This window comes from Leopardus geoffroyi, chromosome C3 (assembly GCF_018350155.1).
Source record: "Leopardus geoffroyi isolate Oge1 chromosome C3, O.geoffroyi_Oge1_pat1.0, whole genome shotgun sequence".
Taxonomy (NCBI): domain Eukaryota; kingdom Metazoa; phylum Chordata; class Mammalia; order Carnivora; family Felidae; genus Leopardus; species Leopardus geoffroyi.
This window is the reverse complement of record NC_059338.1, coordinates 25,972,317-25,985,831: the sequence shown is the minus strand read 5'-3', so window position 1 is coordinate 25,985,831 and position 13,515 is coordinate 25,972,317. Positions and strand designations below refer to the sequence as shown.

Genomic DNA, 13,515 nt, shown 5'->3' with positions numbered 1-13,515 from the left:
CCCCAGTGATGGGATTTTTAAAGCATGAACCCACAATAATGAGTGGAGTCAATAGGACAAACAAAAACAAAGAAAAGTAGAAGCTGGAAAGCAGATGCACAAGCATTAACTAAGTTACCAACCTGGAGAACCTGAATCCTAAATCCAAAATGGAACCAAACTGAGACCCCACCTGATTTATTCTGCAGACTCCCTCAAGCCTCCACATTTGATCACTCACAGTAGGTCCCCGTGCCGCCCACTGTGGGGATATAGAAAAGCGGGCCATCTACAGGGTGTACTCTCGGCATGGGTCAAAATAAGAATTTTTAAAGCTATTTAAGATCTCCTGGTTACTGCTCCCTTCTTCAACTGCTGCCCTCCTTCTTCTAAAAGGAGACTGAAGTATTTATTCTCCAGAGATGGTTGAATAGGAGTCTCCGTATAAATAAGGAGATTAAGTGGATTTATGGATATCGGATGCTAAGATTCCCAGCCCTCTTTTTCCATTCAATTCCTAGATCTCTGGCTACCGGACATTTACCTTCCAGAGAGGAAACGTGACTTGTGTTCTTCAAGGAATCTGACTATACCAAGAGGAAAAACCAAAAGATACTGACATCAGGACAGAGATTTTTTTTTTTAACTTTATTTACTTTGAGGGGTGGGGGAGAATCTCAAGCAGGCTCCACACTATCAGAACAGAGCCTGATGCGGGGCTTGAACCCACAAATCGTGAGATCATGACCTGAGCCCAAACCAAGAGTTGGATGCTCAACCAACTGAACCATCCAGGCCCCCTGAGATTTTTTTTTTTTAATGTTTATTTTTGAGTAAGAGAGAGACAGAGCACAAGGAGGGGAGGGGAAGAGAGAGAGGGAGGCACAAAATCCGAAGCAGGCTCCAGGCTCCAAGCTGTTAGCAAAGAGCCCGATGCAGGGCTCGAACTCACTAACCATGAGATCATGACCTGAGCCGAAGTCAGATGCTTAACCAACTGAGCCACCCAGGCACCCCAAGATTTTTTCAATTGAAATTAACTGACATTGAAATTTATTAGTTACAGGTACACAACATAATGATTCAATATTTGTGTATATTGCAAAATGATCATCACTATAAGTCTGGTTAACATCCATCACCATACCTAGTTATGGAATTTTTTCTTGTGATGAGAAGTTTCAGGACTTACTCTCTTAGCAACTTTCAAATATGCAATACAGTACTTTTACCTCTAGTCAGCATGCTGTAGGTGACATCGCCATGACTTCTTTGTTTTACAGTTGGAAGTTTATACCTTTTGACTCCCTTCACCTACATTGCCCCATCCCTCTGCCCTGCCTCTGGCCACCACCAATCTAGAACACAGATTTTTTTCTGGCTTATTCACTGCTCTATCTCCAGCACCTAGAATAGTGCCTGTCCCTTAGTAGGTGTTCCTACTAAGTGATATTTGCTGAATGAATGCATGTTCACTCTAGATATTTTTAAATATTCGGGAAAGCACAAAGGAGAACATAAAACCACTCATGTTTCTACTATCCAGTAAGAACAACTTCCTCTTGGTTAGATGATTTGATTTCTAGAGAGATTCCAAAGTCTTTTTTTTTAAGTTTATGTATTTTTATATTATTTATTTATTTTTATTCTTCTTACTTCTTTTAAGTAGGCTCCATGCCCAATATGGGCTTAAATTCATGACCCTGAGATCAAGAGCCTCATGCTCTCTCCTGACCCAGCCAGCCAGGTGCCCTGAGATTCCAGAGTCTAGATCCTTATGTTAATGTAGGTGGGAATCAGGCACTTTTGCAGAACACCAAAAGTAACATTTATTTCTGCAGTGTGAATTAGGAACGAGTTTACTAAGAGAAAGAGTAACTGTTTTCTATTATGCAACATAAAATCACAATCACAAATCCAAGAATTTTGGGGGTGCCTCCTGGCTCAGTCAGTAGAGCACGGGACTCTTGATCTTGGGGCTGTGAGTTCAAGCCTCGTGTTGGGTGTAGAGATTACTCACTGCTGCCAGCACCAAGCCCACTTCGGATGGAACCTCTGTTCCCCTCTCTCTCTCTGCCCCTCACCCACGTACGTGTGTGCGTGTGTGCACGTGTGCGTGTGTGCGTGTGTGTGTGCGTGTGAGAGATGCTGGCAGTGCTGCAGAGCAGTGCTTCTCAAAGTTTAGCAGGCACAAGAATCATGCAGGTGCCTTGTTAAAATACATCTCTGATTCAGTAGGTCTGGGGCATGGCTTGGGGTGCCACCTTTATCACAAGTTCCCAGGGGATGCCAATGCTGCTGGTCTGGGGACCATACTTTGGGTAGCAAGGGTGTATAGAGACAGAACAGGAGTGAGCAAAGTCTCATGGTTAAGGACATAGGTCTAAGAGTCAAAGAGACCTGCATTCAAATCCTAGCTCTACCCCTTCCCATTTGTATGCTTTGGAGACATTAACTTATTTTCTTTCGGTCTTCTTTCCTTATCTGAAAATGGTGAGCATTAAAAGAGCAATGCCAGGGGCACCTGGCCGGTTTAGTAGGTAGATCATGTGGCTCTCAGTCTCGGGGTTTTAAGTTCAAGTCCCACACTGGGTATAGAGATTACTTAAAAATATTTTTTTAAAGGAGCAATGCCAATTGTAAATCTCATAGCATGTAGGGTTAAAAAAAATTTCTAAGCAATATCCAACACAGGAGAAGAGCTCAATAGATGGCAACTGCTTTTATCAATTGTGTTATCATTATTGCAAACCTAAATTCTTGTCCTGACTGGCTACAGTATAAACTTGGGCAAGAGATTGGCCCTTCTGAGTCTTGGTTTTCTCATCCATCAAATGGGATAATAATAGTGCCCACCTCAAAAGATTATGAAGATTAAAATGGGGAAAACTATTAAAAATGCTTAATACAGAGACCAGCACATAGAAGGCACTCAATAGAAATTCACTGAGGTTATGATTGCTGTAAGCCTTGGTTCTGACCCTGTCTCTGTGACTTTTGTTAAAAGAGAGAATCCCATGATTATGTTCAACATCACTGTGTTGGTGGGAGGATGGCATGAGCCATAGTAAATGAAAACGCTTTGGAAATGAACTCCTGTAAAAATTTAAGGAAAAACACGAGAGTCAGAATCTGACCTGAGTTCCAGCCCTGGATATGCTCATACATACTTTGTGATCTTAAGCAAATTACTTAACTGCTTGGAGCCTCAGTTATTTCATCTGTATAGCAGACCTAATAATACCTATCTCACAGGGTCATGAAGATTAAATTAAATAATGTGTAAAGCACTTAGTACCTTGCCTGGCACATAAAAGTGCTTGATAAATGTTTTCTTTCCTATATACAGTAATTACGTTCAGGATTCTGTATTTTTCCAAGGAGGATAGCATTCCCAAAAATATTTTGGTCTTGTTTGTGAGATTCCTTCTGTGAAGATTTATTAACCTGAACATGAAAGGTCTATAAAACTGAACTGCTAAATGTATCCTATTTAATTATACATCAAATATCATTCCAATGCTGAATATTTCATCAGTGGCATCCCTGGCTGTTGGGAGGCAGAGCATGGGGAGGAAAAACAATCAATTAAAAAGAATTTGGTATAACCCCGGGTAGAAATCATCTTTGTTTTACTGCCAAGTAGAGCAAAATCTCCAGAATTTTTTTAGAGTAACTGAAGTAACTGACCCAAAGCTTACTAGAAGCAGCCTCAGACATAGTTTTGCCACAATTCATTTCTCATCAGTAAGATTAGAAGATTGCTGTTGCTTTTTCAAGTCTAAATGGCTTTTCACCCTTTTTGCACCCCGTTGCCTGACACTTTCAGTGGAATCTATTTTTGGTCAGTTTCCTTGGCCAGAATAAAACCTCGCCACAAGTTTTACTCTTGTGTCTCTCCGCTAATCTTGGATGACGATGGATAGATGGAAGTCCACATGAAATACCTTTTCTATGTCAACATTATCCTGGTAGGGGTTTCCTAGAAGGTTTTCTGGGTTCTAGACATATTCCAACTGGCTTAGTAGGTATTTACATGTGCCGAACACAATGCCTCATACAAAGAGGGTCCTCAGTATATATTAGCCAGAAGAAAATATTTCTTTCATATCATCCTCCTGCTACCCCCTGGCTCATGAATCTAGCTCTGCAGGGAAAGTGGTTTAATGGAGGTGGGAAGTAGCATTCTGAAGCAAAGGTGGATGAAGGCATCTTGGTCACAAGAACCTTCTCCACCCCCAAATTGTAGAGACAGAGACCAGTATCTATCAAATGTCACATAAACCTCTAAGTGCTTGGAAAACAGGTCCTGGAACCTAGTTGAGCCACCTTTCTGTATGTCAGTGTTTAAGGTTCCTATCATTTTCCTAGAGCTGATTCCAGAGGAATCAGGACCCTTATCCAAATAGGACTTAGGAATCCACTTAGGCAAGTTTCCTGATGAGACGTACACACACTTCCTACACAGGGCATATGCAGTTTTTTAAGGGCATGGAGGAAGAGGGTCGCCCGGGTGGCTCAGTCGGTTAAACGTCTGACTCTTGGTTTCAGTTCAGGTCATGATCTCACAGTTTGTGAGTTCAAGCCCCGAATCAGGCTCTGCACTGACAGCATGGAGCCTGCTTGGGATTCTCTCTCTCCTTCTCTCTCTGCCCCTCTCCTGCTTGCTCGCTATCTCTCTCTCTCTCTAAATAAATAAATAAACTTTAAAAAAAAAAAAAGGGTACAGAGAAAGAAAAGGGAAAAATTGTATTACATTTAAGACATCATAAAAATAAGTACATTTCAGATGAAATTTTCAATAGTCCACGATCCAGCATAAAACTTACAATTCTTTCTTTGCATTCCCTTCCTATCTTTATCCGTGGTTTACCCAAATTTTATCCATATAGTTTATATCATCTTTAATTCTTATAATAACTCTGGAAGGATGGATTTTATTTATTTATTTATTTATTTATTTATTCATTTATTTATTTTTAAAGTTTTTGTTTATTTATTTTGAGAGAGAGAGAGAGAGTGCGTGCGCACACGAGCATGGGAGGGGCAAAGAGAGAGGGAATCCCAGGCAGGCTCCATGCTATCAGCACAGAGCCCAACTCGGGGCTGGAAACCACAAACTGTGAGGTCATGACCTGAGCCAAAATCATGAGCCGGATGTTTAACCGGCTAAGCCACTCAGGTGCCCTGAAAGATGGATACTTTAATCTTTATCGTTATGTCTTTATAATCTTTAAATGTGGAAACTGAGACTCAGGTTAAGCAGTTTGTCTAAGTCCATATAGCTAATAACACATGTTTGCCTGACTCCGGAGCTCAAGACAATTTTTCATTCTAATGCTTTCATTTTAGGTTATTTCAAAAAGGCTTTTTGTGTTTCTATACACTTATCATACATATCTCTTTCAATAGCATCATAACATTCCATTACATTCTTACACCATTGTTATTCACCCACTTCCTAATCTTGGGCATGTAGGTCCTTTCAGGTTTTCCACTGCTATAAACAATGCTCCTTTATATATTTTCTGTTGTGTTGTTGCTTTGTTTTCTTCTTTTGAATTATTTTCCAGGAGGGTATTACTGGGTGAAAGGGTGCAGACATTTATATATTTTTAGCTATTTATATTACTGAATTGTACTAAGTCATTGCATCTTGAAAGAGAATATTATCTTCCTCCACCAGCACCCTGTGAGAGGCATAAGGCAAGCCCGGATGGATTCATCAATGAAAACAGCCCTTTGTCCCTCTGTCTGCTTGGGGATGCCCTGGGGCCATATGAAACTCCCTGAAAATGATCTATGACATAATCCAGAATAAGATCTCACATGGGGTAGTGTGATTCCCCCTCCCCAGGAAAGGCTTCCTTGATTAAGTTGTGTTTTTCTTTTTGCAGTCACAAGATCAGGTTTTTTCCAAGCAACTGACACTTCCCCCTTGATTCAGACTGTAGCTCTCCGTTCCTGTGCTGGGAAAAAGTGTGGGAGCTGTTAGAAAGAGAGCCTACACTTCAACTCTTGGTTTGCCATTCCAAACTAGCTGCAAAGGGTCAGGATATATTACACCAAGGAAAGGAAGTCCTGACAGAGCCAAAAACGATTTTACAAACAGTCAAGAGGAAGTGAACACGGAAAAAGTCATACCAGAATAAGAAAGCCCTGTTTCAACGGGTGGACGGTAATTTTGAGAGATATACTAATATCTCTGCGTCTTAGTCAACTTACTTGGCAAAGTACCATTTGAACTTACAAAAAGGTTTAAGCTGAAATTATATGGCACATGAAAGGCACTCAAATGATAGCTGTTGCTATTATTAATAAGCATGGTGGCCATTGCATAGCCTAGACAACAGTGCAGTGGGCATTGTGGGAGAGGGATAGTCACTGAAGGCAAGCAGAACCGGTTGGGCTAGCTCTTCCTAGTCAGGTGACCTTGGCCAAGTTCTCATTCTTTTTGAGCCTCAGTTTCCCATCTGTGAAATGGAGGTTACGAACTCACCTACAAAGTTTGTTTTTAGCCTGAATGAGAGTTTTTGACAGGCAAATAGTAAGCGCTCAATAAATAGATATTATGAATTCACAAATCTATCAAAAAATGTGATCAACTGCGCTCGCTTTGGCAGCACAGAGACTACAATTGAAACGATACAGGGAAGATTCACATGGCCCCTGCGCAAGGATGACGCACAGATTCGTGAAGCGTTCCAGATTTTCTGATTTAAAATAGATCTACATGTTTATTGAATTAAAAATTATGATACATGTGATCCACCAAGTCTTGCCCTACATCAGTGGTTCTCAAACTTCAATGTGCGTAAGAATCGCCCCAGAGCCTTGTTTCAAGTGCACGTTTCAAGCTCCACACCCCTGGAAATTTTGTCTCCATCCATGTGGTGTAGGGCCTGGGGAGCTGCGTACATAACTAAATTCCGAGGTGTTTTCTGTCGCTGGTAATCCACGGACCATACTTTTTTTTTTTTTTTTAAGATTTTTTTTTTTTAATGTTTATTTATTTTAGAGAGAGAGAGAGAGAACACGAACAGGGGAGGGGCAGAACAGAGAGGATCTGATTGGGCTCTGTGCTGACAGCTGAGACCAATGGGGGGCTGGAACCCATAAACCACGAGATCGCGAGATCGTGACCTGAGCCGAAGTCCAACGCTTACCCAACTGAGCCACCCAGGCGCCCCAATGCACCATACTTTTTGAGAATCACTAGCCTATGGTCTCCGAGAATGAAAAGACAAAAATGTTTTTCCCATCACTACTATGCCATAAAAACTCTATAACATGCAGATGTAAAACTGAAGAGATCCAAATATTTAATGATTCTATTTACAAGATGAGTTATATAGTTTTTACCTACTTCAAGATTTCCGAATGAATCATCATAAAGTAACATTGTATTCTTTAAAAAAATTTTTTTAATGTTTATTTATTTTTGAGAGAGAGACAGACAGAGTGCACGCAGGGGAGGGGCAGAGAGTGGAGACACAGAATCCAAAGCAGGCTCCAGGCTCTGAGCTGTCAGCACAGAGCCTGATGTGGGGCTTGAACCCACAAACTGTGAGATCATGACCTGAGCCGAAGTCGGACACTTAACCGACTGAGCCACTCAGGTGCCCCTGTATTCTTTTAACACCCATGATATGGATAAATGTGTGTAAATACCTCTTCCTCAGAGTTCTTTTCAATCCCTTGTAGAGACCTCTCTCTCCCCTTTGCCCAGGTACTTAATTAATCATCTCCCCCCGGGAATGCCGACAGACAGTACCATTTCAATCTTTTGTTGTTTCACGTTTTGTTTGTGCCTTTTATTTCCCCAACTGGACTTTAAGTCCAAAGGCCGAGGCCAGTGTCTTTTATCGTTCTCTATCTTCCATGAGCATCTTGTAAAGCCTTTGTACATGAAATGTGTTTCATAAATTTCTTTGAGTGAATGCAGATATATTTAACAGTAGACTGGTACTCACTGGTAAATTCTTTACCACAGGAGTGGCTCAGAAAATTAGGGCTGTGAAGGGTGAGCTATGACGCTTTTTTACGGTTAGAGTCGGACAGAGCAGGGGGCAGATTTCAGGCCTATGAAAGTGCGAGAATCTCTCTGAGCCTGTTTCCTTATCTGTACAGTGGGAATAACATTTACCTTGCAGAGCGGTTGTGGGGATTAAGACAGCGTTCGCAAGGTTCCTAGCAAAACACCCAAACACCTGAGTTCTCTTTCAATGGTAACTCCTTGCTTTTATTATCATATCTAAAAGTACCACGTAGAATACTCGATGTAACTGCCATAGATATCTATCTTCAGGTGTAAAATAATAAACTGATTCTCTTTGACCAAAGCTGATATTTTCTCTTTTTCCCTTTTTTCTCTTCTGTCATTTTTATTTATTTATTTATTTATTTTTTAAGGGCTGGCCTTTTCAGCTTTAAGTAACAGCTCGTGCAGAGGTTTGTATGGATTCCCTACAGAGATGGAAAAGGACACAAGGCCGCCATTTTACCAGTCCCAGGCGTTCACACAGAGCAGTACAATCAGGGTTTAAGTTTACACTTCACAAACCTCCTCTGTTCATAGTCATGATTATTGCGACTTTCCTCTCATTACTAAGGAGGAACAAGCACCCAGAATGAAGAATATGCATCCTACCTGAAAATGAGATGTAGGAACTTCCACCTTTTTGTAACACAGATTAGGAGATTGACAAGTCCAGGGAATGAGCTGAACATTGGGATCTCCCATGCAGGTTGTGGGGATGCTGTGAGAGACAGGGTCGCAGAGTGGCAATGTGTTTGGTTCTACTCTTTTAAAACAGCCAGTTAGGGATCAGAGACTCTATGCTATGGAGGGAAGAACATATACAATTTTGAATGAAAATAGTAATTACAGTTTTATCTCTAAAGGCAAAAAAAAAAAAAAAAAAAAAAATGGAAACAACTAAGTATCCCAGAATAAGATAGATAGCGGTTAAGTAAACTACGATATATTCACTTGATAGAATGGGAAGTAGTCACTTAAAATATTTGCTTAAGACATATTTCCATATGGAATAACACGGAGAATGTAACAATATGTAGATAATGATTCTGAGTACATTTTAAGAAAAAAAAAAAAAAAACAATAAAATTTGGTATAGACTCAGAGCTCTCTCCAACTCACGAGAGATGCAGACAGAGCCTGCCCGGTCCCGTCTGCCTCTTAGAACAGCCAATAAAAAGCCTGTATTTAGGTGGTGGGATTGTGACGTCTTCGGCGATCCAGCCAATCTCCCTGACGATTATTTGCATAGTTTACTTCTCCTAACCCAACGGAACCCAATGTTTTTTCAGGGGAGCATTGAGTGGCAGTGGAAATCTCTAAAAGGAAGAGAGGAAAATTACATTAACAAAGGAATATTTATAATGATGTTGGTATCAAAATACAGTGACCAAAATTATTATATCTGGTCTCAGTAGAGAGTACTTTTACTTCCTAAGCTAAGCGCTCTTCTTATGTGTTAAAGCTTAAAACAGCTAACAAGTATTACCCATTTGATGTTTAAAATGTTTTTTAAAGAATTCCTATGGAGTAGGAAACAGAATTTTCTTGGATAATCTGCAAGCCCCTTGCTAATGGCAACAAGAGTAGCCTTTTGGAAAAAGAAAAGAAAAACCTTACTCTATGCTTACCTGTTGATCTTGGCACGTTATCCTCTATAATTAAAGCTTCATCAGTTTATCAAGATAATTGAGCTGGCTGTTGACACGGGAGCAGGGTTCCATAACCCTGATCTTTATCCTTCTTGTTTATATATTTACTGGTTTAGCCTATATGATACTACCAGGAGACCTCCCCCCCCCCCCCCACTTTCATTAGCCTAACTGGGATTTCCTTTCACAAAAAGCATTAAGGTTAGTGAGATAATTCTTTTTTTTCATGCGGCAGACTGGGGGCTTAGATAAATCTGTTAATTATTTTTGTTTTATTCAGGTTTACTGAGAACATCTATGTATTGAATGTTTTCACGTGCATTATCTATTTTTAATCCTTAGGATAACCAGGTGGGAATAGATCTTATTAGCGCCTGTTTATAGATGACAAAACCAAGGGTGAGAGAGGTTAAGTGATTTGGTTGCCCAAGAATACACAGGGAGTAACAGAACTGGAATTCTCACATGGACAGTCTAACACCAAGACCCGCGTTCTTCCTGAGACACCATGTTATCTATTATTTGTAATTAAGCAGCGGTGTCAAAGAAAAATGGAAAATCTACTCTTGCATACCAAACATAATCTCCTACATCGCAAATCTGCACATTTTTGTCTTATCTTGAACATCAAGACATCCTATGTGCCTATATTTTTCCAAAGAAGCCTAGAACACAAGAATGATCCATCCTTTCAAAAGAATCTCAATCCAACTCCTTTCAAGTTCTGTTTATCTTAGGTACTCAAGAATTTACTCTGGCTACTGAAAATTTGCCATCGGCTTCAAACTGGCAGTTGTACGTAACACAGGTCTCTATACAGACCTCCCACCCATATTTCCTTGGCGGTAGTGTATTTGTTCTATGAGTATGAACACAGAGAAAGTTGGACTGGGTGAGAAGCATTTGAACTCCCAAGGTTAAACCATTGGAGTGGAATGTGTAACGCTTTGGAAACTGGATGACCTCTCTGATAATAGCCATGGCCCTCACTCTGCGCCAGGCAATGTCTAAATGCTTTACATTTACTACCCAACACCCTATAAGTACTGTCATTATCCTCACTTCCAAATCAGGAAACTGGGGCATAAAGGGGCTAGATAACTGGCCCCCAGTCACATGTGAGCGGAGAGCAGAGCCAGGATTTGCCTCCAACCAGTCTGGCCACAGAGTCCAAGCTCTTAGCCACCATGCTACATTGCCTCTCCCAAACGGAACGTACGGCATTAGCTGATTTCATTAAACACGGGGCTGCTTTTTATTGACCTGCATTACACCTCGCTAAATATGGCCACAAATAGGAAATTTGACCATCGTGCTATGTGTGTCTGATAATTTAAAAAAAAAATATCAAAGTTAAGTCCAACTTCGACCTAGGAGAGAAATGAGACAGGGTTCAATTGGTAGGGGTCCCCGCATTTCTCTAGGGCTAGCCAGGAGTCTGGTAGAGGGCAGTAGACTATTCTGCCTGACATTCAGCACTAGGGGAATCTGCTCCCACTGGTTCTGTCTGGTCCTGCCTCGTTCTTCACTGGCATTCTGTCTTTCCCTCACCACTGAAAATACTAACAGCAGAGTACTAGTAAAGCTTTGTTTTTCCGCGTTGTGCCTGATACCGTGTAGTGGATGTAGAGGGTGGTTCTGCATTCCCAGCCCATCCTAAATTCCTATCTTCTAAAAACGGAGCTGCCTAGTTTAGAAAGTAGCTGCCTGACTGAAGTAAATTCTTAACAACTTGGGCTCTTCCAGGATACACATGAAAATGAGTGGTTGGAATGGGAAAAAGGACAGAACAGAGTCCGGAAACTCATAGCCTGGTAGGACTGAAGTGAGGCTAGCATGGCGTGATAGGGGTAAACGCGATTGGAAAACTGTAAAACACTTTAGGGATCATCACTGTGACTCACAGACTCAGTGGCCCCTTCGCCACAATCTAAACCAATGAATGGGTCTCAGATGTTCGCTTGCGTTAGAATTACCTGGAGGGCTTATTAAAACCGACTTCTGGACTCACTATTTTTGATTCCGTAGGTCTTGCCGGTTTCCAAGAATTTGCATTTCTGTCAAGTTTCCAGGTGCTGCTGGTGCTGCTGGTCCCAGGACCATCCCTTAACAACCATTGGTCTAGGCTGCTGGATGGGCAAAAAGCATCATATCCATAGTAAGCACACAGTGGACACTCGGATGGAGTTGTTATCACTCGGCTCCGTATCTTGGTAGCCCCAATATTTACTCTCTTCTGCCTCCAGATTAGTAGCGCACTTTGGCTGAGATTTATGGGAAAAAGCGATTGCGTTCTTTTTCTTCTCTTCCATATGTATCAACCTCCTGCCATTAACACGCCTTCTCATTTAAAAGCCTTTCCACAGTTTGCAAGGGGCTCACACATATTATTGCGTTAAGCAATGAAATACGTTCTAATTTCTGAGCATAAAGCTAAAACTCATATGAGACAGTCACTTCAAGTGGGAGAAGGGATGATGGGGCAGAAGATCACCCCCTCCCCTTCTGCATGTGCTGCTGGTAACATAGGCATAAGGTTTGTGTTTCTGACCATGTGAGCTAGAGGGGATCACTGTCTTCCTCACCTACGAGATGTGTACACGTAATGTGCAAAGCTACAGCAAAATGCACTGATGATAAACATCCCTATCTCGCCCCCTCCCTGGCAAATAAAACGAGTGGGTGGGGGGAATCCCGGCAGAGTCTTTTCGGGGAGGGTCCCTCGGGCTCCGCTACAACCGCGTCTGGGTGGCGCGCCGCCCCGCCTCTACCCCGCAGCCCGCTCTCTGCAATGCCAAAGCGCAGCGGCAGAGCCCTCCAGACCTCTCCTGGGGGACCGCGCGGTGCAACCAACCCTAAAAACGTGGCCGCGCGACGCCCCCTCGGCCCTCCGGGCTTCCCATTGGCCCGTTGCCGCTGTCACTCCCTCCTTGCCTCGCCTTCCCCCTCGCGGGCGGAGGCAGCGGGCGGGGTAGGTTGCGCGCTCGCCGCTGGCTCGGGCCGCGGCCGCGGCTTTGCAGCAAGCGGCGCGGCGGGCGGGGAGCGGGGCGCGCGGGCGGGGAGGGGGCCGGGCGCGCTGCGGGCTCCGCGGCGGGCCCGTGCGGGGCGGGGGCCGGCGGCAGGGCCGGGGGCCGCAGCCCGAGCCGAGGGCGGCAGCCAAAGACCTGCCCCGCCGGCTGCCCGGTGCCCTGCCTCGCCCAGCAGCCCGGCCCGCCGGGAGGGATGCGCCGTGCCGCCCGGCTCCCCTCCGCCCAGCCGGCGCCCGGGAGCAGAAAGTTTGGGGGGGCCGGGGGCCGTCTTCCTCCTCCCGCTCCAATGACTGCCCAAGGACTCCTGCTGCCCAGCCTCGACTGTGACCTGCCTCCGCTCCCCAGGTCGTAATGAACTATTCCAGGCTGTAACCAAGGCTCCCTGTCCTCGCCCCTCCCTCATCCTGATTTATCTTTCAATTCAAGAAATCGTGACCCGCCGACCCCTCCCTCGTTACTAATTCAGACCCCGGGCCTCGTTTTCTGAGTGCAAGAAGGGGTGCGGTCTCCCCCAAGACGGCGCGCTTGGAAGGACAGACTCCCCTTGCCGACCCACATACACCATGAAGAGGTGCAAATCGGACGAGCTGCAGCAACAGCAGGGCGAGGAGGATGGAGCTGGGCTGGAAGATGCCGCTTGCCACCTGCCGGGCGCGGACCTCCGGCCTGGGGAGGCCACGGGTGCTAACTCTGCAGGCGGGCCAACTTCAGATGCCGGCGCTGCCGCGGCGCCGAACCCGGGGCCCCGAAGCAAGCCTCCTGATTTAAAGGTGAGCGCAGACCTTCCCCTGGCAAGCCCAGCCGGCGACTTAGCTCT

General features: G+C 43.8%; 1 protein-coding gene and 1 non-coding gene across 2 annotated transcripts in view; both read left to right on the top strand.

Moving 5' to 3' along the window:
• Positions 1-6,586: 6,586 nt before the first annotated feature.
• LOC123587041 lies at positions 6,587-6,693 on the top strand. The gene has a single exon (XR_006707111.1). It is a non-coding gene; the product is annotated as a U6 spliceosomal RNA (small nuclear RNA).
• A 6,022-nt stretch (positions 6,694-12,715) lies between these two features.
• TMCC2 (transmembrane and coiled-coil domain family 2) overlaps positions 12,716-13,515 on the top strand; it is a 41,809-nt gene continuing 41,009 nt past the window's right edge. The window contains exon 1 of the mRNA XM_045456282.1: positions 12,716-13,468. Within this exon, the coding sequence (XP_045312238.1) occupies positions 13,262-13,468 (207 nt within the window). The 5' untranslated portion in view covers positions 12,716-13,261. The remainder of the gene's footprint in view (positions 13,469-13,515) is intronic.